This window comes from Sitophilus oryzae, unplaced genomic scaffold, assembly GCF_002938485.1.
Source record: "Sitophilus oryzae breed Bouriz unplaced genomic scaffold, Soryzae_2.0 scaffold_494_pilon_pilon, whole genome shotgun sequence".
NCBI lineage: Eukaryota > Metazoa > Arthropoda > Insecta > Coleoptera > Curculionidae > Sitophilus > Sitophilus oryzae.
The window spans coordinates 2,615,991-2,642,005 of NW_022147078.1; the positions used below are offsets into that span (position 1 = coordinate 2,615,991).

Consider the following 26,015-nt stretch of genomic DNA (forward strand, 5'->3'; position numbering starts at 1 on the left):
AACCCTGTATATAATATTTAAACAAATTTAACAATAATACTCTTTGTAACCAAAATTGACAAGAATGGTTTTACATGTCAAAATACTGCAATGATATACAATATCTCACAGATTTTGTTTATTTTATAAAATTTCCGAAAATTCTACATATTAATGAATTTAGTTTTTAACAGAGCATATTTTCTAGATCATATTTCATCTTTATAACATTTAACAACAACAATAAAACAGTTAGAGTCAAAAAAAAATATCTTTTAATTACTGTTTTTTGATCTTATTTTATATTTACATTACCAAGGCACGTACAGTATTAAAAAAAAGATTACATTATTACTCTAAAATCACAGCATTGTAAAGTTAAAACCTTTAACTACTTTTTGTACATTTTTCTTTTGAATCTCACGACGTCCCAACAGAGTATTTTATGCTTCACATCCACTCCCTCAAATCAATTGTTAAGATCATCTTGAATTTCTTTCAGCGTCTTGCCCTTAGTTTCTATAACAAAGAACTGTACAAACGCAGCAGCCACCAGAGAAAACACAGCGAACCCTAAGAAACATTGCCCTTGTCCCAAATCCTGGGACAACTCCTTGAACCACTTTGTTATAAAGAAACTCGTAATCCAGCAAATGAAAGTAACCAAAGAACCAGCTGCCGATCTGATGCTGGATGGGAAAATCTCTGCCACTATTGCCCAGGGTAGAGGACCGTACCCTACGTTGTAGGTTATGATGTAAAGTACCAGGGAAATAATGGGTAGGAACGATAATGAGCTGACTTTGTCAGCATCACTGTCTTTCAGGATGTCGTAGATTCCCAGGACTGACTCGGAAAGACACATACCCACTCCTGAAAGGATCAACAGTGTTTTTCGTCCGAAAAGATTCGAAACTAGTGGAGTGATGAAACTGGTACCAAACTGAACGGCACCGATGATCATAGAACAGTAGTTTGCTTTCAGAGTGCTTCCGGCGTCTTGGAAGATGTTTTGTGCGAAAAAGAGCACCGCGTTTATTCCGGAAGCTTGCTGAAAGAACACCAATCCACTACCAATAATAAACGCTTTCACCGAACCTTTGTTCCTGAAAATATCCAGTAAGTTCCCCTGTTCCTCTCCCTCAATTATTGTTCTTATATGATCCAGTTCCTTTTCTGTTTCCTGATCGCTTTGTTTCCGAATTCTCAACAGAGCCCCTTTGGCAAGATCATGCTTGTTTTTCATCACATAGTAATGGGGAGTCTCCACTCCCATGAACAAGAACAGAACGAAAAATGCTATGGTGAGTGATGCAAGGATTAAGTTAAATATCAGCACTTTAGAAACTAAAGCTCCCACAACGTATGTGAAAAGCAATCCGAAACAAAGAAATACGTTCATGACAGATCCCAGAACACCTCTGTGTTCGTCTAGCGACATTTCGCCGACGTACATAGGTAAAATGGTGAAGGTACCACCAATGGAAATCCCAGTAATGAATCTGGCCACGTAGAATTCTTCTACAACTCTGGAAAAAGCGCATAGTACCGAACTAATAACGAACGGCATGGATACAGTCAAGATGGTCCATTTTCTTCCGATTTTTTCGGCAAGGTAGCCGAAAATGAAAGGACCCAATGCGGCTCCCAAGGACATAACGCCGGATATCCATGACGTTTGTGCGTCTGTGAGGGTGCCATTGAATGGCCCGGTGTCTGTTGAGTTGAGGTAGCCGAATTCTGGAGAGGTCCAGGTCAAATTACAGCCAGCAATGAAGCCTAGGACGGTGGCTGGAAATAAGAGAAAATGTGTTAATATTTTATAAAAGATAAGATAAAAAAAGTATTTATCCAATTCATTCTCGTTATTTAACAGTAAAAGTGTTAATTTAAAATTAATAAATTCAATTAATTCAATGAATAATCTACAGTACAAACAAATATTACAATTTTGACCTTTCGAGCCTTGTCTTTATCTAAAAATGTTGTAATCTGAGAGGAACTTACTGTCCTGATCGTCATTATTCATTGTTTAATTAAAGTGATAAATATTTTGAGTATTTTAATTAAAAAAATAATTATCAAACTCTTTGTCAGTGATTTGATGAGTAATACCATACGATCGAAAAAAAAACGAAACACGCACCTAGAAATTAGTCTCGCCAAAATTCCCATCCATTGTCATCTCCCGCAGTCTTTGACACCGTTTTTTTTTCGATCATACTATACAGTGTGGCCCATCGAAAACGTTCCGCAAGGCATAACCTTGGCATAACGGCCAGGGTAATTTTTTTTTCAGAAAATTCAAAAACACGTCAATTTTGTTTTTGAAAATCGGTCAAGTCGTTGAGAAAATATGAAGGATTGAAATTTGAAAAGTTTATTTAAACATTTATCAGAGTAAATGATAAGGGTAAATTCATTCGACCAATTTGCTGTTTTTTCTTATTATTTCTAGTATACGCATTTTTTCACTTGCCACAAGGAACGATCTGGTGCGGTAGTTGCTAGATAGCTGTTCTGTGACTTGTGCGTTGGAAAAAAATAAACAGGGATAACTTGGGCCCGCACAGCCAAAAATAAAAAACAATGGCTCAACTACAAAGAGACTATCTAAATATGTGAGGGAGACTACACCATATTGTAAATGATAATGATGATGAATAAAAAAAGTAATAACAACATTACCAGTAATTACGCTAAATACTGAATACTCCAAACTAAATATCACTTGCATTATAATAGTAAAATTTAACTAAAAAGTTTATAATATTTTATACAATTTTTTTTTAAGTTAGAGAAAATTTATTTATTTTTTAGCCAATCAATATATTCGTTAGAACACACCACACAAACTAAATTGGAGAATTCTTTACTTTGATATATACGTAATAAAATTGTTTATATTTTATATATTTCCTTTAAGAGATAGTGATTGGTTATTATTACAACATATAGTTATAATAATTGAGACAGAGGGTTTTTCCTTAGTGTAAAAGACGATCTCGAAGTAATAACAATAATTAAAATTTAATATAATTCCTGATGTATATTAATATTCAACGAACTATTGATAGATACAATAATTTTAAAATTGTAAACAATAAGTTGGACGAATTGGATATACAGTGTGTTTCCAATCTTTACTTGAGTTTTAATTTTATTTGTGTCAAATATTTTGTTATTCCAGTGTAACAAATCAAAATAAAATCCCAATAGAAGTGTGCCTATAGATCATATTTACAAATTTTCTAACGCATTTAAAAACGTAGATATTGAATTTTCTAGTAAACAATAGAATTTTTTTGCAAATATCTCAATTATGTCTATCAACGAATATGAAGTATAAAAATTAATATTAGTACTTATATTTATCAAAAATCCCGTGTCAATCTGACAAGTTTTGCATTGAGCTATACTAGAAAAAAAGAATAGTCAGATAAATTTAAAAAATCTAGCCAATAACAAGGGTTCACACGAATAGGGTTCAAGTTCGTAAAAATATGACTACTTTAATTTAAAATGTGCAGCTCATAAAAGAAGAGATAATAGGATAATTCAAAAAATGAAATGTTAGGAATATACCTAAGATTACAGGAAAGTGTTTTTTTTATCCAAAATGCCCGTCCCATTTTTTCCACAGGGTGTTTTGAATTTATTGCGAAAAACTAAGTTTCGATTTACCCGGGTATAAACCCACCTAACCGAAATATATAACCCATTAAAATAATAAAAAATAATGCCAACAAATGTATCTACAAACTAATTCCATATTCATAAAAACTCCTCCTAGGACTAGTGGGCTGCTGTAATTTTTTTAGGAAAAAATCTAGTCGGCCACTGTTACTTTTTAGGATGTTCCTAATATTATTTTATTTGACCATTACTCTACTGCAATACGTTATTATCTAGATGATTATTATTATCGTTATTATCACTAGATTCTTAATCTAAAAATGTTTTTTGTCCTGACATGTAATGCTTTACATTTTATTTTTTAATTTCCAATCGGTGAGTTTTATCAAAAAAACACAAGAGGTAAAAAAGTTTCTAAACAAACTAAACTATCCAAATTAAAACATTTGCATGTGTTTGATAAGATTTTTCTTTAAATTTCGTTAACAAGAATGATACGGGTAGTTTATTTCAACCCCTTCCACTTATTTTAAAAAAGTAAAAAAATTACCTGAAAGTGTGTTTTCATAACAGCAATGCTTCTATAAAATTTCATTAGTCTATCTCTTTTCGTTTTCAAGATAAAAAATAAAAACATTATTTTTCCGCCACCTTTGTACCGCGATATCTCCCTAATGGTTGACTTTTGACCCAACGTTTATAAAGCAAACTACCCTTTATTTTGAACAAGGAATCACCCCCTAAAGTTTTTCGCATTTGTTTTGAAACACCCTGTATATGCGTTCTAGACTTTTTATTCAAAGGTTCTAGAAGGCGTTAGGAGTACAAATATACAAAAATTTTCCTGCGGAAATGCGTCATTTTCATTTTTCGGACTTTAGTATAGCCGAAATCTGTTACATCAAAACTAGCCTTGGCGGTGTGTTTTAGACATTTTTCTTAACATAAATACACAAAAAAGTGTCTGCGGGATTTTTTTATTTTTATTTTATATAAAAAAATGCTTTGATTTTACAATAGCCGAAATCAGTTACATGAAAAATGAACTTATATTTGTTTTATACAAGCCTTTACGAGCAAACAAATACAAAACAAATCCTGCGAAAATGTGTCAATGTCATTTTGTGCACTTTGTTTTTCATAGATTTTTCAGTTTAGAACCTTACGGGACCCAGGAGTGAATAGGGGTGCTGGATGGAGTAAAACATCTTTCGGAGGATTAACAATTCTTGTAGAATAGATAATATAGGTTCTTGTAAACCCTATAAGTACCTCGGAATGTTGAACTTATTCTTGTTTTTTATTAAAGCTTTACGTAAATAGGGCTGATTCAAAACAAAAATCATTGGATCATGCAGTTTTCTTTTATATTTTAATAATTAACTGTGATTTTGCAAAAATATTAGATTGGTTAGCATTTGGGTTGCTTTGGTTAGCTTTTCTTTGTGGAGGGTGCTAAGCTGTGGTTTTTATATTTTAATAATTACCTGTGATTTTGTAAAAATATTATTAGATTTATTATTAGATTGGTTAGCATTTTAGACACTTTTAAATTATTTTTTTGGGTTCAAAAGTGCTTCATCCAAGGATTTTTTTTTGCTTTTAAACTGTTCTATAAGCATAGAACTTTCTGCTAAAAAAAAAGCTAAATTCGTGGGTACTTATACTTTACAAGACCCGATAATATAATAAGGAACAAATGGAAAATGAAAATCAAGCATTTCCGCAGGAAATTTTTTATTTTCCTGAGTTTGTAAACGCTTCTAAAAGGCAAAAATATATTTATTTTTTATATAACTGATTTCAGCTATTCTAAAGTCTAATAAATATCTTAAGAAAATGAAGACAGCTTATTTCCGCAGGAAAATTTTTGTGTTTATATGTTGCAAAATAAAAACACTAAATCACCACAATACACCAAAACACTTTTACTTTTACACTGGATGCAGATGATTATAAACTAAGTTTATAATCATCTGCTGATGATGCTAACATGGTTAGCGAAACGCGCGTAAAAGTAAAAGTGTTTTGGTGTATTGTGGTGATTTAGTGTTTTTATTTTGCTGTGTAACACCAAAGATTCCAACCCTCAACTGTAATTTTATATGTTCAGAAAAATATTAAAAGTAAAACGCAAAATGTTTTTTTTATAGCAGATTTCAGTTATTCGAAATTTGGAAATCACGCATTTCCGCAGGAAAATTTGTGTTTTCCGTGGTTTACAGTAGCTTTTTAAAGAATTTTTTTTTCTAATAACTGATTTCAGCTAAACGAAAGTTGACCCTAAATCAGTACTAAGAACTCGAAATAAAAATTACAAAAATGACTACACTCAAAAATTTATAGAATAAAAAATGTTCCTTACCAACTAGAATACTGAGTACCGAATATTCGAACATGTTTTTCCTGGTTTCAATATTATTGAGGTAGATCTTGAGCTGCTAGGGATTAGAAAATATTGACTGGGCGAATGATACCTACTAAACATTAGTATAAATTGGTCGATTATATTGCAATCTTATCATTGTGAAGAGGGTCCTCAACAACACTCCAGATCATTGACGAAACGAATTATTGAAATGCGAATCGATATCAAGCTATATAGCTGAAGATTTCGTATTTTATATTCATGTATTGTCTGTTTTATCTTTAATTGCCAAATTTTTATGGAAATTTACAATAAATCATATAGTATCGATCATATCTTGTTGCTAATAACTAACTCTCTATAGGTAATTTGTTAAATAATATTTCTTTACGTTTGTTAAGATTGTTTTTGAAAATATATGTTGCAAAACCGTCATATCCTATAATCTGTTTTAACAATGTTTGAAGCGTTATTTAAAAAAAAATTGGCGCCGGGAGGATAAGGATAGTTCGATTCCTATCTTCCTGCACTGTCAGTTTTTTTACGTCATCTACTGACCGAGTTGAAGTTGGCGCTAAAGATTTTAGACAGTGACAGTTATTTTTGCATTTGACGGACGAGCGCACAGTGCGTTGGAAGATAAATTTAGCGGGACAAAAACGTTTGGTTAGTAATAAGCCAAAAAATGTGTACTGATTGGAATAAATAGTAGACATTCCAATTGATACAAAAATGCATGAATATTCTTTGTATGTCGATACATTTTTATCAACCAAATTTTGTCGTTTTCTGCTCAGCAAGGCAGAGATCATAGGAAAACAAAATATTTACAAGTGCTTATACATTTTATTAGAAAGCCAAATTATGTTGAAGATTGCCAAAGGTATGTACTTTTCTACTGTACGTATATTATTTGTTAAAATCCTTCGTGCCTTTGTTCTGCAGATATCAAACTTTCACTTTTTTTTCAAATATCAATATATTGAATGATGTAGATCTTTTGAGTTACCAATAGTTACCAACACAGGTAGTCACAGTCACAGGGAGTTCAAGCTTAACAGGTGAATGCCAAAAAAGATTCATTTCAATCGGATAGTATAAAAACGAAACAACTCCATCAAAAGGCACTGAGTTTAAAAAATCGTCTTAGATACTTACTATATATGAATTTACAATTACCGAGTGTTAAAATTAAAATTAAAATATCTATCTTATTTATTATTTTCAAAATAAAATATATTTTTTTTAAATAAATTATAGAGGATGTCACAAGATTACAAATTAATTTAAAAAAAAACTGTTAAAGAGTTTTTTGATATCATAATTTTATGTATTTGGCAATAGTTTACAATACGGTTTTTGTGAGTCATGTACGAGACGGACAGACAGACAGACAGACAGACAGACAGACATCATGAAAATATTTTGTATTTAGGTCTAAATAACTCATTTTGAGTGAAATTAAAAAAACTTTTTTTTGCCCATCGATAAAAAAGTGTCAATTGACTGGAATCATTCAAAAAACTCAAAAATAAATAAAAAATAATTTGCCTATATTAAATAAAATTAACTTTCAAATAAACACCCTGTATAATATGTAATAAATCATACTCTAATTTGTACTTAACTAGATTTCTTTCCTGTAATCACTCATATTTTTTCTTTTAGTGATTTCTATTCCTAATCTTTGGTAAACAATTAGTTGTAGAATAGTTTATTTATAATAAATGACAACAATGATTGCAATTAACTGATTTATTTGTTTAATTTAATCTAGAAATCTTGGATAAACATCTCAGAGGAGCCAAATTATTATTATTATTATTACTTAATCATCAAATTGCACAATGCATATTGATTTAATCAAGTACCATGCTGTTTACTACCTTTTTTCTTAAATATTTGAGTACTCAAAAGAAATTCAATCTAAATCTTGTATTTTGGTTCATATTATTTTATTTTTTTTTGCTAAAAATAAAAGTTATTCTACCTAAGGTGATTTAAAATTTTAAAATATATCAATGTTTAAAATTTCCTATTTTTTTCTGAATTTTTTGGTGTTTTTAAAAAAAATTTTGCTTTTATTTTAATTTTTCCTTCGCCATTTTGTCAAAAAAAAACTATTTTACAAAATCAATTAATTCCGATTTTGTTACTTATTACAGGATATTATACATTATATTATAGGTAGTAAATAAAAGCTCTTAAATATAGATTTACTATGTAATATCACAAGTCAATTAAATGTATGTATTTCAAGTTGTTTATTTATCTTTAAGATTACACATAACAGCGTTTATCTACTTCAAATTGCAAAAGAACGTAGAATAACGTTTTTTTTTCAATCTAATTCAATCCAAATCTTGTATCTTTGTTCATATTAGTTTATTTTTTTGCTAAAAAATAAAAGTTATTCTACCTAAGGTGTTTTATAGTTTTAAAATATATCTATATTTAAATTTTCCCATTTTTTTCTGAATTTTTTGGGGTTTTTGAAAAAAAATTTGTTTTTATTTTAATTTTTCCTTCACCATTTTGTCAAAAAAAAACTATTTTAAAAAATCAATTAATTCTGATTTCGTTACATATTACAGGATATTATACATTATAGGTAGTAAATAAAAGCTTTTAAACATAGCTTTACTATGTAATATCACAAATCAATTAAGTGTATGTATTTCAAGTTGTTTATTTATCTATAAGATTACACATAACAGCGTTTATCTACTTCACATTGCAGAAAAATGTATAGAATTGTTTGTCATTCTTTTTTTTATCGTTTTATAACGTTTTTTTTTTATTTTTTTATGTTATTTACTTTCTTTTCTTCTTAAATATTTGAGTACTGAAAAGAAATTCAATCCAAATCTTGTATCTTTGTTTATATTATTTTATTTTTCGCTAAAAATATAGGTTATTCTACCTAAGGTGATTTATAATTTTAAAATATATGCATGTTTAAATATTTCTATTTTTTTCCGATTTTTTTTTGGATTTTTGAAATATGCTGGTTTTATTTTAATTTTTCCTTCACCATTTTGTCAAAAAATCTATTTTACAAAATCAATTAAATCTAATTTTCTTACATATTACACATTATAGGTAGTAAATAAAAGCTTTTAAACATAGCTTTACTATGTAATATCACAAATCAATTAAGTGTATGTATTTCAAGTTGTTTATTTATCTATAAGATTACACATAACAGCGTTTATCTACTTCACATTGCAGAAAAATGTATAGAATTGTTTGTCATTCTTTTTTTTATCGTTTTATAACGTTTTTTTTTAATTTTTTTATGTTATTTACTTCCTTTTCTTCTTAAATATTTGAGTACTGAAAAGAAATTCAATCCAAATCTTGTATCTTTGTTCATATTATTTTATTTTTTGCTAAAAATATAGGTTCTTCTACCTAAGGTGATTTATAATTTTAAAATATATGCATGTTTAAATTTTTCTATTTTTTTCCGATTTTTTTTGGATTTTTGAAATATGTTGCTTTAATTTTAATTTTTCCTTCACCATTTTGTCAAAAAATCTATTTTACAAAATCAATTAAATCTGATTTTATTACATATTACACATTATAGATAGTAAATAAAAGGTTTTAAACATATATTTACTATGTAATCTCACAAGTCAATTAAGTGTATGTATTTCAAGTTGTTTATTTATCTTGAAGATTACACAGAACAACGTTTATCTACTTCACATTGCAAAAAAATGTAGAATAACTGTTTGCCGTTCTTTTTTTTCGTTTTATAACGTTTTTTATTTTTTTATGTTATTTACTTCCTTTTTTTCTTAAATATTTGATTACTGAAAAGAAATTCAATCCAAATCTTGTATCTTTGTTCATATTATTTTATTTTTCGCTAAAAATATAGGTTATTCTACCTAAGGTGATTTATAATTTTAAAATATATGCATGTTTAAATTTTTCTATTTTTTTCCGATTTTTTTTGGATTTTTGAAATATGTTGCTTTTATTTTAATTTTTCCTTCACCATTTTGTCAAAAAATCTCTTTTACAAAATCAATTAAATCTGATTTTATTACATATTACACATTATATACTATATTATATACTATATTATATACTATATATTTTATGTAATATCACAACTCAATTAAGTGTATGTATTTCAAGTTGTTTATTTATCTTTAAGATTACCGTTTGTCTACTTCACATTGCAGAAAAATGTAGAATTGTTTGCCATTTTTTTTTGTTTAATAACATTTTTTTAATTTTTTTAAATATGTGTCTCGGTACATAGATATGACTTTTATTTAATTTCTTTAATCCCCAATCAAATGAAGTGTCTTTATTGTCAGTTTTGTCGTAAACTCTGATTGGAGAATGATGTGACAAAATTATTTGATTTTCTCATCACAATTTACAGTGATTTCAATATATCAAATCAATAATATACAGTGTGTATCAATTAAACGGAATAAATTTAATAACAAATCAATGAGAGCCTTCTAGAAAAAACGCTCGCACAGGTCGATTAGTATTTTTAGTTGCGCATTTTTTTCAACACAAACTTTTTATACAGGGTGTGCCAAGTAACAGTAGCCAATACCAATTTTATTATTTTAAATGCAACATCCAGCATATTATTCCATTTTTGTATTCTTCAGATAATTCCAGACGTTTTTCATGTACTTCAGTGTCCTATACCTATCTTCAGCTGTTTCAGATATACAGGGTATCCAAAAAAATAGTGTATCTAACTTCAGGGTTCAAGATATTTGCGTTTAAAGGTCAGGATTAGCGAATCGATGAAATGTAAAGAAATTATAATATAAATTATCTATCTTTTGGTAGTCAATTGTAAAATTAAAGCCTATAGGTACATTTTTTCTGGGTATATCAATAATACTATACACACTCAATTAAAAATCTACTGTAAATTATTCCCAGGTATGTTATCACTGCCATCCAATTAATACGTGATAAAGAATACATTAGGACGTTTCCTTACTTAATAGCGTCACCAGCATGTTACCCGATGCACTCGAAACATGATAAATTGAAGATGATCGTATTAAATATCCACTCGAGATACCTCTACCTAATTCTTTTAGAGAATTCGATAGTTATTCGGCATTTATTAGATAATTTTTACTACATTATACGATTAGGTATCGAATAATTGACGCCTGTTTTTATCAAATTTGCGGGAAATATATTTTTCATAGATCTCAGAATTTGTTTCTCAACGCTTTGTAGACAGAAAAAATATGTGGAGACAATTTTTATATACAGTGGTGGCCAAAAGTATGGAAACTTTTTACTTTTTGAAATATCACAGAAAATATTGCTATGCTTAAACTCTCAGGAATATAAATGAACAGCTTATCAGCAAATAAAAGTATTCCAAAAATTACACAGCGAAAAAAATCTGTTTAGCAGTTTTTGTAGGAGAACAATAGATTTCTTGTGGCCAAAAGTATGGAAACCATAAATAAATACATTAAAATTATTTAGTTTAAGCTGATAAACGGTACGATTTGCTTCAGATAAATATAAACATCATGCCTAAGTCTAAATATTTCTCTATGGATTTAAAAAATAAAATAGTTGAATTATACAAGAGCGGTTATAAACAAATTCAAATAAGTCAAAATTTAAACATTTTAAAAGGCACCGTTTCGAAAATAGTTCGTAAATTTAATAAAACAGGGAACGTTTCAACAGCTTTTAAGTCAGGAAGACCAAGAAAGTTGTGCAACAGGACAATGAAGGTAATGAAGAGAATATCAATGGGAGATCCAAGAAAAACATCCACAGACATTTCTCGAGAAATGGGTGAAAGGGGAATATCGGTGTCTGCACACACGGTGAGAAGAAGGTTGGATGACATGGGACTTTTTGGAAGAGTTGCGGTGAAGAAACCACTAATATCAAGAAAAATAGGATGGCCCGCTTTAAATTTGCTCAAGATCATCTCACCTGGTCTTATCAGAAATGGAATACTGAACTGTTTAGCGACGAAAGCAAGTTTCAACTGTTTGGTAGTGACGGGAGACGTTATGTCCGAAGACCAAAAGGTACACGGTACAGCCATAAGTACCAGATGCCCACAGTAAAACATGGGGGTGGGAGTATAATGGTATGAGGGTGTTTTTCTCGCTCAGGTGTTGGTCCTCTTGTTAAAATTGATGGGATAATGGACCGTTTTTTGTATAAAGACATATTGGAGAATAATATGCTGCCTCATGCTGATGAAGAAATGCCACTCAGATGGTTGTTCCAGCAAGACAATGTATAGATTATATGGGAAAGAATAAATAATAAGAAACCAGTAACGAACAAGATATTCACTAAAATGATGTACTATAATAAATCAACAGAAGAATTAAGTTAGTTTGGAGTACCTATATGGAAGAAACTCAATCATATTCAAACCTATAATGCCACTATACCATTTAAAATGATATTTCTAGACCTACTCTGACATTGTTTTTATTTGTTCATACACGTTATTTTCCGGTAGTTGGGCATATAAAATTCCGAGTACCATTGGAAGCATTGTATTTAAAATATTTCTGTTCACGGTATTGTGAAAAATAATAAAAATTATATAATTTTTATAAATATTTAAAAATGCTTAATCGTATGTCGTGTTTTTACTTATGTCTCATTGATTTGTCGAATTTTTCAAGCCTATTTAAACTTATTATACAAAATCGGAAAGATATTATAAAATTATAAAAAACTATTTTTACGCGTATAAAACTATTTGTTACACGTAAGAAAATAATTTTTACACGTAAAAATTATTTGCTACACGTACAAAACTATTTGCTACAGGTAAAAACAATTTTTTACGCGTAAAAAAATATTGTTTTAGTTTATTACTTTTTCAATATCTCAAACTACACTTTGTGAAACATGTGCTTCAAATCAACTAACAACAAGTGTTAAACACTCTGTATATATATTATGACGTAAATAACATTTTAGTAAAGTATCATTTCTTGAATAAAAAGGTGTAATATATGAACTTGAGCACAGATAAAAAAACACTTTGACATTGTTATGAACAGCATTATCTTATCATCAAACATGTATTCCATTTTAGATCAAAATGCAAAAAAGTTGTCCTCAATTATGTATCTCAATTCTACTTTATTAAAATGAAAATACCTTTTTTTCTCTTATATCAATATATTAAAACAAAATAAATAATAACAAATATCTAAGCGGTACTCCTTCCCTCATTTTTTTTGTACTTAATTCTTCTCTTCTTCCACATCTTTCGTTGTACTCCTCCCGTTGAGTATATCCTGGATCTCTTGCAAACTCTTTCCAGAAGTCTCCGGCAAGAACTTATAAACAAACACGAAACCTACCACGCAACACACACCAAAAACCCCAAAACTGCCAGACTTCCCTATTAAAGCTGCCACAATCCCGAAATATTTCGTTATCAAGAACCCAAAGAACCAACAAGTGGCTGCTGTAGCCGTGGAGGCTACAGACTTGACGTTGGCTGGGAACATCTCTCCCATGACAGCCCAAGGGATCGGTCCAAAACCTAGACAGTACGTTATAATGTAGCCTACGAGACAACAGATCGGTAACCAAGACAATGAAGTTACATCTTCACCTTTGTCGTCTTTTAGATGGAAGAAATATGCTAAAACCATTTGGGAAACTGCCATACCCAGGGCTGACAACATCAGAAGGAATCTTTTGCCTGATCTATCTATCAGCACACTTGAAGCTCCACTAGCTACAACTTGCACCGTACCGATAGCTATAGTGCAGATTTCGGGAGCCAGAGCTACACCAGCATCCTGGAAAATGGACTGAGCAAAGAAGAGAACTATATTGATACCAGAAACCTGTTGAAATACCAACAAACCGTTTGCCAGAATATATGCCCTGGTAAGACCTTTATTTTTGAAGATATCACCAAAAGAACTTTTGTTGGCTAGAGCATCAGCTACAGAACTCTTCATATCATCTAGTTCTCTTTTAACGTCCTGAACCTCTGTGGTACTACGAAGTTTCATCAAAGCTGCTTCTGCCTCATCTTCGTTTCCCGCTTGGAGTAGAAAATACGGACTTTCCGGGATAAACAGGAAGAATGTTACTAAGAATACGACAGGAACCACAAGACAAGCTACGTTGAAGGTTGTAAAAGTTGTATAAGGTCCAACGCCAAAAGAAAACAGCAACCCCAGTGTTGTAAAGAGTTGAAGAAGTGTTCCCAGGGCACCTCTGATTTCGTCTTCAGCGATTTCACCAACATACATCGGCAAAACCGTGAAAGTAAGACCCACAGCAATACCACACAGGAATCTGGATAACAAAAAGTAGTTTACACTAGTGGCCATGATGTTCAACACTAATCCAACTATGAAAGGCAGGTTTCCATAGAGTAGTGTTCGTTTCCTGCCGATTTTGTCTGACAAGGCTCCGGCAAGGAAAGGACCGAGTGCTGCTCCAAGGGGTAGCAAGGATCCGATCCATCCTGAGTCGTCAGCGGAGACGATGGCTCCAAGGGGGTTGTCTTGGAGGGTTTCAAGTTTGGGTAGTACTGGAGAGGTCCATCCGAGGGTGATACCGCATGTGAATCCAGCTAGATTCGCTGTAAAAGAATAAAAAAGTTATATTAAAAAATATATTAATGTTGTAGGGGGGTTGTGCGAACTGTATTCCGTAAAATATCTAATTATTTCCCAATCCGACGCAAATGGCAAGTGCACGAATTACATGTGCACATGAGCCACCTTAATATCGATATAATTAACACCGCTAGAGTGTGTCTATTTGATAAAGTTTAGGACAGTGAAATTTCCTCAAGGCATTATGATTTGAAGGAGTATGTCCAAAATAGACACAGAAAAGTATGAGGTGGTAGAAGGCATAATTGATGGGTCAAAAAATTTTGAAAAATATTCTTGTGTCAAGTGGGAAGGACAAAGGTACGATGTAACCAATTGTTCTGGTAAAGACCAGGACAGTAATTTTATATTTCAACAGGATGGCGGGGCATGCCATACAGATGAAACTACTAAAAAATGGTTTAGGGACATGAACATCAAGGTCAAAATAAAACAAAACAAAAATTGTGCCACGATCCCCAAGAAACCGTTGCCCATTTGACGATGATTTTAAGTGAATTATGGCAAAATTCTTACTCTGGCGTATGTCAATCATTAATAAAAACAATGCCAAACAGGCTTGCAGTGGTTGCAAAAGTTCATGCCGATGTAACGCCATATTAGAACAGTTATTTTTTAAAGTGTCCGAACATTTAGTTGTCACGATATTGTGCAATCTTTTTGTTTATTTATTGGCGTACAGTTTATTTTAATGTTTATATAAACTATTTAAATACTCATTAGAAATGTTAGATTTTAATATATTTTTGATGTATTTCTTTCTAAAAATGAAACTTCTACACCCTGTATCTCCGAAACTAAGCATTTTAGGGCGTACATTTATACGAACTTTTTTACTTATTTTTATCTGCAGAATATGCTGCCGAAGTTTCCGGTATACAGTTCGGACCACCCTGTATAGATATGCAAAATAATTATTTGACATTCAGTTTGAAGAGTTATGACAAATTGAAAAAAATCATTCGACCTCTACAGTGTTAATGAAATGTTTGGGACACGTAGTACATTCCGGTATAATGTGCCATACTTATAAAAAAATTTGCAGTGGACATATAAAGAAGATATTGTAAATAAATTGTATCTAGGAAGGTCGCAGGCGATTCATGCATCATTTTTATTAGGTATTGTTTGGTTCTAGGTAAAAGTACGTGATTTATAATAAACTATATTTTTTTTTAAATTAAGTCAAAATAAAATACTGTATGATCGAAAAAAACGGCGTCCAGTTGGCTGGGAAATGACGATCGATGACAGTCCCCATATAATTTTAGTTTATTATAAAATGACAGCGATCTTCATTTCATAGCCTTCGCTGACGCCGTTTTTTTTTCGAACATTTTGTATTTATCTAACAGAATTCCTAAATCGGTGAAATTCTATAAATAACTAAATAGAGTGTACAGGGTGTCCAATTTTCGTGTGTTTTACAGGGTTTCTCGATTATGAGTAGAGATACAACGATGCACACGCGAAAATGGGACCCCCTGTACATACAAAAGATGCTATTATATTTGATAATAATAGAAAATTATTTAACAATTTCCTAATTCATTGATAGCACTCCCATGCGCGTTTAGGGTTCCTTTGAGATACCGTAATAAAGAGTCATTACAGTATATTAAACTTTGTTTATGTAGGTATACTTAAATTCTAATCCAGACCTGTGAACAATATACAGGGTGTAACGGAATAAGTGCGAAAAAAAAATAGATTTTTTTTCTATTCGATTTTTCGATTTTTTTTTATATTATAAGTATCGTAATAATGGGCCACACTGTATATATGCCTTATTTAAAATACATATTCTTTCTACTAATTTAAAATTACTACCACTAATTTCTATTTTCTACAATTACAATATTTAGATCGTTAGAATTTAAAATTAAACATTTTTATTCAGTACATTATCAAGAGCAAACCAATATGGGGGCGTATTCCTGTATCTAAAGAAGGATTTTTTTTATTTTTTATAACTATTAAATAACAATAAAAAATCGCAAACACGTGCTCATTATTTAACAGATTTATAAATATAAACAGGTGGTATTATTTAATATTGAGAATATCTGGTTAACTTTAAAAAAAGTAAAAAAAATCTGTCAACTTTGAAAAAAAAAGAAAAGCTGTGTGTAGAAGTTGCAAAGGCGTAGATACATAAATTAGAATTAATTTTGAATGAAAATATTTAGTAAAAATACACAATTTCCGTGATAATTATGTATAATTAGTTGAGATTTCATTCAAGCTAGGCGTCGCTTATAAAAATAGTAAATAATTGTTTGTTTATTTTATCATTTTCATGCATTTATGTTTAATTTTGTTGTAATGTACTGTATGATCGAAAAAAAACGGCGTCAAAGACGGCTGGGGAATGACAATCCATGATAATTTTGGCGAGGTCAAGCCCTAGATGTGACTTACTAAAAATTGACATAATACCTGTGGACTAAGATATTTAATAATATTATTAATGTCAGACATGTGCTTTTAACATATCAAATCTATGTTAATCATCCTGTATAAAGTTTCTATAGCTTTTTATTTATTAAAAGAATATTATATATTTCTTGGAATATGTGTAATAAGCATCAGGAGATTTTAATACTGTTGCGGGCCGGTGTGGTCTCGACCTAACCTCACAATATGGCCCGCCCTCGGATGACCTTAACATCGCATAGACACCGCATGATTCATTCGTTCGAGAAGAATCGAGTCCCACTGGAATGGACGAGTACATACGAGAACATTCGAAAACCTTCTCTACGCACCTAACGATCTATGGACAATTCTAGAGTTCTTTACCTGCCGGTATAAAAGCCGGCGGCCGTGGCCTACAGGGGGCAGTTATAAATATACAGTTGACGCGCTAAAATTCAAAATAAATTCTTAGTTATAAATCGTTTGTAAATAGTTCTATAAGTCTTTTATCGTTATTATTTTTGTTAATTAGTGTTAAATAAATAGTGTTTAAATAAATTGTGACTTTCTATCCACACGGAACCGACGAAAAACGTAACAATTGGTGTCAGATGTGGCGTGTGTGATAAGAAAAATAAAAAACTAACAATGGCTCCGAAGAAATTGTTGAAAGACTTGAAAGTGTCCGAACTGAAATCCATATTGGAAGAGAGAGAGCGAGACAGATGGAAAGAAAAGTATTTTGCAAACCAGACTGAGAGACGTTTTGATTAAGGAAGGTGAGGATCCTGACACATTTTGCTTTGAGCTGGAAGGTGACCTTGACTCGTCCTTACAAAAATTAGAAGACAGTTTGAATGATAAAATGACAGAGAATTCTCAAAAATTAGACGACAACTTGAACAATTTGAATAGTAAAATAACTGACTTGGAAGTTAATTTAGAAGATAAGATCGCAGAAAATTCTAAAGACATACAGGCCAGCTTCAATAATAAAATATTGAATTTAGAACAAAGTTTATACAACAAGATAACAGAAAACTCCAGGGAATTAGAAGAAAAGATAATAGATACACAAGACAAAATAGCACAGATTGAGGACGATGTTAACAGAAAAATCGAAATTTTAAAACAAAGAAATAGAAAAGGCCAATTCACCAAAATGTCAAGAAACATCGGAGGCACCGAAACTAGTCGAAAATAAGTATATCTCAAAGTCAGTTATTAAGCCTCCACAGTTTGACGGAAAAACCGCTTGGGCCAATTATTTTTGCCAGTTTGAGGCCGCTGCGAGAGCGAATGGATGGACAATCGCTGAAAAGGCTACCGCTTTGACTGTCGCATTGCGAGGAGATGCGACTGATATCCTGCAGACATTGTCACCATCGGAACAGGGAGATTATCAGCAATTGGTACGACATTTAGAAATGAGGTACGGCCAAGCTCATTTGGAACATGTCTATCATTCCCAGCTAAAAAATCGCATTCAAAAGTCAAATGAGTCTCTGCAGGAGTTTGAAGCCGACGTAGCCCGCCTGGTTCGCCTTGCGTATCCTGCTACGCCCGAGAATGTTATGGAGCGGTTGGCAGTACAGACATTCTCCGATGGCTTACGTGACAGGGAGACAAGGCAAGCGCTTCTTCTAGCCCACCCAACGCGCTTGGTGGATGCTTTAGCACGTGCCCTAGAATTTGAGGCCGCGAAACAGTTCTCGGTCTCTAGTGAGAGTACGGGCGGTCAACCAATGTTCCGACAAATCCGTGGAAAGCATTGTACGGAAAGTCATGGAGGAGTACATGGGCAAGAAAGGACCGACTTGTTGCTGGAATTGCGGCCAGGCAGGACACGTAAGAAGTCACTGTCAAGAAAAAGACGTGGACTCGGTTTCGCCAAGTGTCGAATCAAAGGGACACATATGGAGCAGTACCCAACAGGTTCCAACGAAAACTGTTCAAGTCGCATCGCTACAACACAAGTTCAACAGCATTTTTGTGGCTAGTTTCGTGGATGGAGAGTTACGGACCATGCTGTTGGATACGGGTGCGACCAAAACGATCATCAGGCCGGATATCCTTAAAACATCAAAAAGGATTAAAACAACACAATGGCGACTACGTACAGCTACAGGAAGCTGCGCTCTCATCCATGGAGAGGTAGATCTTAATTTTGTTATCGGAAGCACCTGTTTTAATCATCGAGTGTTAGTAGCAGACATCGAAGATGAACTTATTCTCGGAATGGACATCGTGACCACTAGAGGTTTTGAACTAAACCTCAAACAAGAAATTTTGAAAATAAATGAAGAAGAAGTGGTTCTACATCGAAAATGTGAGGAGACGCTTCGCGTGGTAGTAGCAGAAGATGTTTCGATCCCTGAGCGCTGTGAGATATTTTTGGATGGTCGCCTGGAAGGTAAAACGAATAATGGGAGTATTATTCTGTTGGAGCCAAGGAACCATGACAGCGAAATAGGACGAGGGGTCGCTGTTGGAAAACCCCTGCTACGAGCGAAGAAGTCTGTACCGGTAAGAGTAATGAACACGAATTATCATTCTGTATCCTTGAAGAAGGGAACCCTGTTAGGGTACTGTTGTTCGGCCTCCTCAGTCATTCGAAGCGTGGAAGCCTCCAAAGTTTCGATTTCAAAAATTCCGGACAAAATGGTTAAGGAGTTAGTAAACGTTAAGGGATTATTTCCCGAAGATAGTAGAAAATTGAGAAACCTGATAATCAAGTATCAAGATGTGTTTGATAAAGGAGAAGCAGGACATAGAGGTCGTACCAATTTAGTACAACATAAAATTGACACCGGAGATGCACGACCAATCAAACAAAATCCGAGTAGACTGCCGCTCGCCAAACGTGAAGAAGCTGACAAAATCCTTCGAGAAATGAAAGAAGAGGGTGTCATCGAACCATCTAACAGCCCGTGGACATCGCCGGTAGTACTAGTAAAGAAGAAAGACGGTACCACCAGGTTCTGTGTTGATTATCGGCAACTTAATAATGTTACCAAGAAGGATAGCTATCCCCTGCCGAGGATAGACGATACTCTAGACAGGCTGGCGGGGTCAACGATATTCTCTACGTTAGATCTGAAGAGTGGATATTGGCAAGTCGACATGGCGCCGAAAGACAGAGAGAAGACAGCGTTCTCGGTGGGCTCCGGACTGTGGCAATTTACCGTCATGCCTTTTGGATTGTGCAACGCGCCAGCTACCTTTGAGAGACTAATGGAGTCTGTGTTAAAGGGACTATCCTGGACTACCTGTTTAGTGTACCTGGATGACATCATAGTGGTTGGGAAATCCCTTTGACCATCATCTGAAGAATTTGGAAGAAGTTTTCAAGCGACTAGGGAGTTCTGGTTTGAAACTTAGCCCCAAGAAATGTCATCTGTGTCAAGAAAAGGTACACTACTTGGGCCATGTAGTCTCCTCCCAAGGAGTTGCGGTAGATCCACAGAAGACCAAGACAGTGGTAGAGTGGCCGATACCTAAAGATAAACATGAACTACGAAGCTTTTTGGGACTATGCACATACTATCGACGTTATGTACAGGGTTTCGCCACCATCGCAAAACCATTGACCAGACTTACCGAAGGCGAGAGGCGTTTCTCTTGGGATTCAGATTCTGACGAGGCATTCCGAAAATTGAAGAAGGCCCCTGACTAGTGCGCCCATACTTAGCTACCCTCTTGGCAACGGAAACTTTATATTGGATACCGACGCTAGCAATGTTGCATTAGGCGCTGTTCTGTCTCAGATCCAGGATGGTCAAGAAAAAGTCATTGGTTATTTTAGTAAGACCTTGTCAAAACCGGAAAGGAACTACTGTGTAACCAGACGAGAATTACTAGCAGTAGTTAAAGCAGTGGAACACTTCTACAAGTATCTCTATGGAAGAAAGTTCTTGTTAAGAACAGACCATGCTGCTTTGAAATGGCTGTTGCAGTTTAAGAATCCTGAAGGGCAGGTAGCTAGATGGATTGAACGATTACAAGAATTTGACTTCGACACAGAACATCGAGCTGGGGCAATCCATCGAAAATGCCGACGCACTTTCCAGAAGACCTTGCGCTAAGGACTGTAAGCATTGTTCCCGAGCAGAAGAGAAAAAGTGAAACTCTAAGAACAACTGTGGTTAATGATAGTTGGCAACCCGAAGATCTTGCAAATGACCAAACCAGTGACCCAGAATTAGGTTTAGTAATTAACTGGAAAAACACAGGCCAAAGACCAACGTGGGAAGAAGTTTGCAGATATTCGCCGAACGTAAAGTCGTACTGGGCCCAGTGGAATTCCTTGGTAATAGATAACGGACTACTTCGCCGTGTGATCGAGAGACCGGAGGGACAAGAAGAGAGAAGACAGATCGTCATTCCAAAGAAGAGGGTCCCAGAAGTCTTGGAGGAAGTTCACAATGGAACCAGCGGAGGACATCTTGTGTTACCAAGACACTTGGCAAGCTGCGTGAACGGTTCTACTGGGTGAACTGCAAAGAAGATGTGAGGGCCTGGTGTAAGAAATGTGACATTTGCGCAGCCATTAATGGGCCACAAAAGCGTGGTAAAGCCCCTATGCGCCAGTACAATGTTGGTAGTCCCTTCGAACGAATAGCGATCGACGTGGCTGGTCCTTTCCCGGAGACGAACGATGGCAACAAATACATTGTGGTAGTAATGGATTACTTCAGCAAATGGGTCGAGGCCTACGCGTTGCCAAATCAAGAAGCGTCCACGATTGCTGATGCCCTTGTTAAAGAATGGATCTGCAGGTTTGGTGTTCCCATGGAGCTTCATTCAGATCAGGGAAGAAACTTTGAGTCCAATCTGTTCCAAGGCGTCTGTGAAGTCCTGAACATCCGCAAGACCAGGACGACTGCTCTACATCCACAATCCGATGGGATGGTTGAACGCATGAACAGAACTATCAACCGTTATCTGGCCAAAGTAGTCTCTGACCACCAAAGAGACTGGGACAAATTTCTTCACCTGTTCCTGTTGGCCTACCGTTCATCCGTCCAAGAATCTACAGGGCAAACTCCAGCCAGCATCGTTATGGGACGGGAAGTGCGCCTACCCTGTGATCTGAAATTTGGTTGCCGACCGGGAGAAGAAGTCGCCGGAGAAGATTATGTCCACACACTACGTCAAAGGATGGACGACATTCATCAGAGAGTCCGCCTAAATATTCAAAGTGCTAGTGACCGAATGAAGGAACACTACGACATTCAAGCTGAGCATGGAGGATACCAACCAGGGAAGTTGGTGTGGCTATATAACCCGCAGAGACGTCGTGGGTTATCTCCGAAGCTACAATCCTCGTGGGAAGGGCCATACGAAGTCATGGATAGAATTAATGACGTCGTATACCGTATCAGAAAATTGCCAAAAGGAAAACCGAGGGTAGTCCATTTCAACCGTTTGAGCCCCTACCAAGGCGAAATAGAAGATCGTGCTGGGACCGTGAGAACCTGCAGCTTTGATCCCCCTGATTCGGAGATGTCCTTTGACGATTTCATGGCCCGATACAACAGCAGTGAGAAGGCTCGCTATGGTGTAACCAAAGAAGATCAACGAGACCTCTTTTCCGTGCCTCCTGATTATTCGCTCGCTCATTGTGTGGCTCGAGATTTGCGGATGTCCAGAGGAATCGCTGCGACGTTCAATGAGAAGTTTGGGCGTGTCGGAGAACTACGCCGACAGGATCCAGAGGTTGGAAGCGTCTTGAGGCTAACCGACAATGCACATGGTCAAGCAAGGCACATCTTCTACCTGGTCACCAAGGAATGGTCCCCGAGTAAGCCGACTTATCTCAATCTATGGAAGACCCTGATTGAACTGAGAGAAGCCCTGCTAAACAACAACATTGCACGATTAGCCATTCCGAAGCTGGCGTGTGGACTCGATGGTTTGAGTTGGCGTACAATCCGGAACATGATTGAAGTCTTGTTCAGATTTACGGGAATCGAGATCCTCGTTTGCTGCCACAACCCAAAGCTGAGATCGGGAGAGAAAACTGTAGACTGCTACTTCTACCAGACTTCGCAATGTACCAGGGGCCAGCTTTGCAAATACCTTCATTCACCGTATACATCTCGGGACGAGCATGTGCCTAAGAAGGGGGCAGTGTTGCGGGCCGGTGTGGTCTCGACCTAACCTCACAATATGGCCCGCCCTCGGATGACCTTAACATCGCATAGACACCGCATGATTCATTCGTTCGAGAAGAATCGAGTCCCACTGGAATGGACGAGTACATACGAGAACATTCGAAAACCTTCTCTACGCACCTAACGATCTATGGACAATTCTAGAGTTCTTTACCTGCCGGTATAAAAGCCGGCGGCCGTGGCCTACAGGGGGCAGTTATAAATATACAGTTGACGCGCTAAAATTCAAAATAAATTCTTAGTTATAAATCGTTTGTAAATAGTTCTATAAGTCTTTTATCGTTATTATTTTTGTTAATTAGTGTTAAATAAATAGTGTTTAAATAAATTGTGACTTTCTATCCACACGGAACCGACGAAAAACGTAACAATACAAATAATTTTACTATAATAAAGTATTTAAAATTATCGAAAATGTATGTTTTCTTTAGCAACCCGTAAACAGTCTATAACTCTAAAAATATCCCGACTAATAGCCTGAAAAACATCCAAAAAATAGCTTCATCATTACTTTTATTTTTCAAAAAATTTAAAACGGAATTAAAATACCTAATTAAATTGTTATATTGTATTTTATAAGAAAAAGTATTGAAAATTTGTGGTAGAATTCTGAATAAAATTTTCGAAACCACTCTGAAAACAAAGAAATAATAAAAAGAATAAGTAAAAACAAAAAAAAATCATGAGATTTAAAATAGACACCGATTTAGGTTTGAAAAATTATTTATTTTAATAGAATATAGACAAAAACGTATAATGTCATAATGTACAGGGTGTTCCATTTGTAATAGCGAAGAAAATACATCTAGTTTTGAAACAGCCTGTATAAATATGTTTCAAAAAATATGTGCTATCTTTCGTGGGCAGATTCCCCACGTAAAAATAAGATTTATTTTTTATATCGGAAAAAATTAAGAGTTTAACTCCCTGTAGCTTCGAAACAATATGTACAGGGTGTTTTTTGAAACACCCTGTAATATAACGTATTTTAATATAACTAGTTTTGAAGTAATTTGTTATTGTAGAATTTTGAAAAAAAAGTGCAGAAAATTTAGTCTAAAAATAGTTGTATTTCAAAAACCCATTAAAAGGCTATAATTTTAGTGTACAAGCTTATTTGAATCGCCCTGTATATATATGACAATATATTTTTTAATAGTAAAAATCTCAAATAAGACTTCTGACATGGATCTTTTGGTTACCCTGTAGATAGGTAATATTAAAAGAATTATTGTTACGTTCAAAAATAGCAACTAAGTAGTGAAATCCAAAATTAATATACAGGTTGAGTCTTAAATAAGTGCAAATAATTTCGGAGCTGGTAGATCTCGATAAATGAAACGTATTTTCTCTTTGTCGTTTTTCAAATAACTCAAAAAATTCCAAATTTCAATTTTTTTTCGCGGAAAAAACTCATTGACGTGTTTCTGGGGTCGAAATACCGCCCCTAAAAATATTTGCACTTATTTCAGACTCATCCTGTATAGTTAAAAATTTTGAGACTCTCATATTCCATCTAAAAAAATTATTACATGCACTAAAAATATAAAACGATTGAGTTTGATTGAGATTATCTTGGTACACTGGTTCACCCTGTATAAATTGGTAAAATTAAAAGAGCTTTTATCATGTGAACAAAATTGTCAAATAAGTACCTAAGATAAAAACCAAAATTAGTTCAAAATTTTGTCACTCTTAAGTTCTATCTAAAAATATAAGTTTTGGAAGTTTTTTAAATAAAATATACATTTTTTTAAATGAAAAAATCAAGAAATTATGTTTTTTTAGAAACCTACCTTTTTAAAAATACACAGGGTACAAAAAATATATATCTTTTTTAGAGAAAAAAACACTATTTTTAAGCAAAAAACTGATACTTATACACATTTTTACCGGTTTTTTGTACACATCTACATCGAACATCACAAAAATAAAAAGTATATTAACCTGTGCACGCTGCAATGTACTGAAAAGTCCTGCTGGTGGACGGTTTTTGCTGCTGCATGACTGTCACTTGCACCTCTTCGTCGTGCACTCTGTACTTTTCAACATCTCCTCCCTCCTGCCCCGCTACTGATTCGTACTTGTAATTCTGCCTTTGTTCGGCCATGATAATGGCTACCACTGATGCTAACTGCGGGACCTTTGTAGCAGAGCTCTTAAATCCTGTTTTTTTGGCAGGAATTTGATCGAGTAACTTCTTGCAGGATAAATGGCAACAGCCCGAATGAGAAACAGTCGCAGGATAATAATAATTTTATCTTATAATTTTGGAGGGTATTCTCAAGAGGTGCCTGGTTATCGCATTGATTTCATTTGCGCTTTTTTTTATTTAATTTTTCGACAAAATATATCGCAATTATATTTAATAAACGGTACTTAAATTGTGATTTATGCTACTCAATAAGTATAAGATTTATTGGGCTTATTTTTCGGATATGCAGTTAAAGAAATTTAAACGATAGTACCACTGATATGTACAGGGTGGCCTGTGGTGGCGCCTCTCATACGCCGCCGAGGCTCCAAGGAGAACGACAGTTTGTATGGAAATGAAATTTTGTGAGCATATGTAGGTTAATTCAGAGCACTTTTTAAAAATATAGAGAGTTCTACAGGGTGTCCCTCAAAAAAGTTACATATCAAAGTTGTTTTTTTTTTTGTAATTGCATTTAATATTTCAGAAACAGTTAAAGATAGGTATAGGATATTGTACATGAAATATGTCTAGAATTTTACGAAGAATCCAAAAATCGAATAATATACAGGGTGTTGTATTTAAAATAAGAAAGCTTG

At 33.9% G+C, this 26,015-nt stretch overlaps 2 protein-coding genes across 3 annotated transcripts; both read right to left on the reverse strand.

Moving 5' to 3' along the window:
• Positions 1-395: 395 nt before the first annotated feature.
• On the reverse strand, positions 396-6,209 carry LOC115886578 (facilitated trehalose transporter Tret1-like). Of its 2 annotated transcripts, none has more exons than XM_030905809.1 (2): positions 5,981-6,209; positions 396-1,770 (listed from the first exon to the last, which is right to left on the reverse strand). In XM_030905809.1, exons 1-2 carry the CDS (start codon positions 6,012-6,014, stop codon positions 449-451), a joined length of 1,356 nt encoding a protein of 451 aa, XP_030761669.1. In that variant the 5' UTR covers positions 6,015-6,209; the 3' UTR covers positions 396-448. The 2 variants fall into 2 exon arrangements, with proteins under 2 accessions (XP_030761669.1, XP_030761668.1); XM_030905808.1 differs by lacking the exon at positions 5,981-6,209 and adding an exon at positions 2,668-2,830.
• Positions 6,210-13,142: 6,933 nt separating this feature from the next.
• On the reverse strand, positions 13,143-25,488 carry LOC115886583 (facilitated trehalose transporter Tret1-like). Its single transcript, XM_030905816.1, has 2 exons — positions 25,170-25,488; positions 13,143-14,591 (listed from the first exon to the last, which is right to left on the reverse strand). The coding sequence occupies exons 1-2, from the start codon at positions 25,330-25,332 to the stop codon at positions 13,228-13,230; spliced, it is 1,527 nt and encodes a 508-aa protein (XP_030761676.1). The 5' UTR covers positions 25,333-25,488; the 3' UTR covers positions 13,143-13,227.
• Positions 25,489-26,015: the final 527 nt, after the last annotated feature.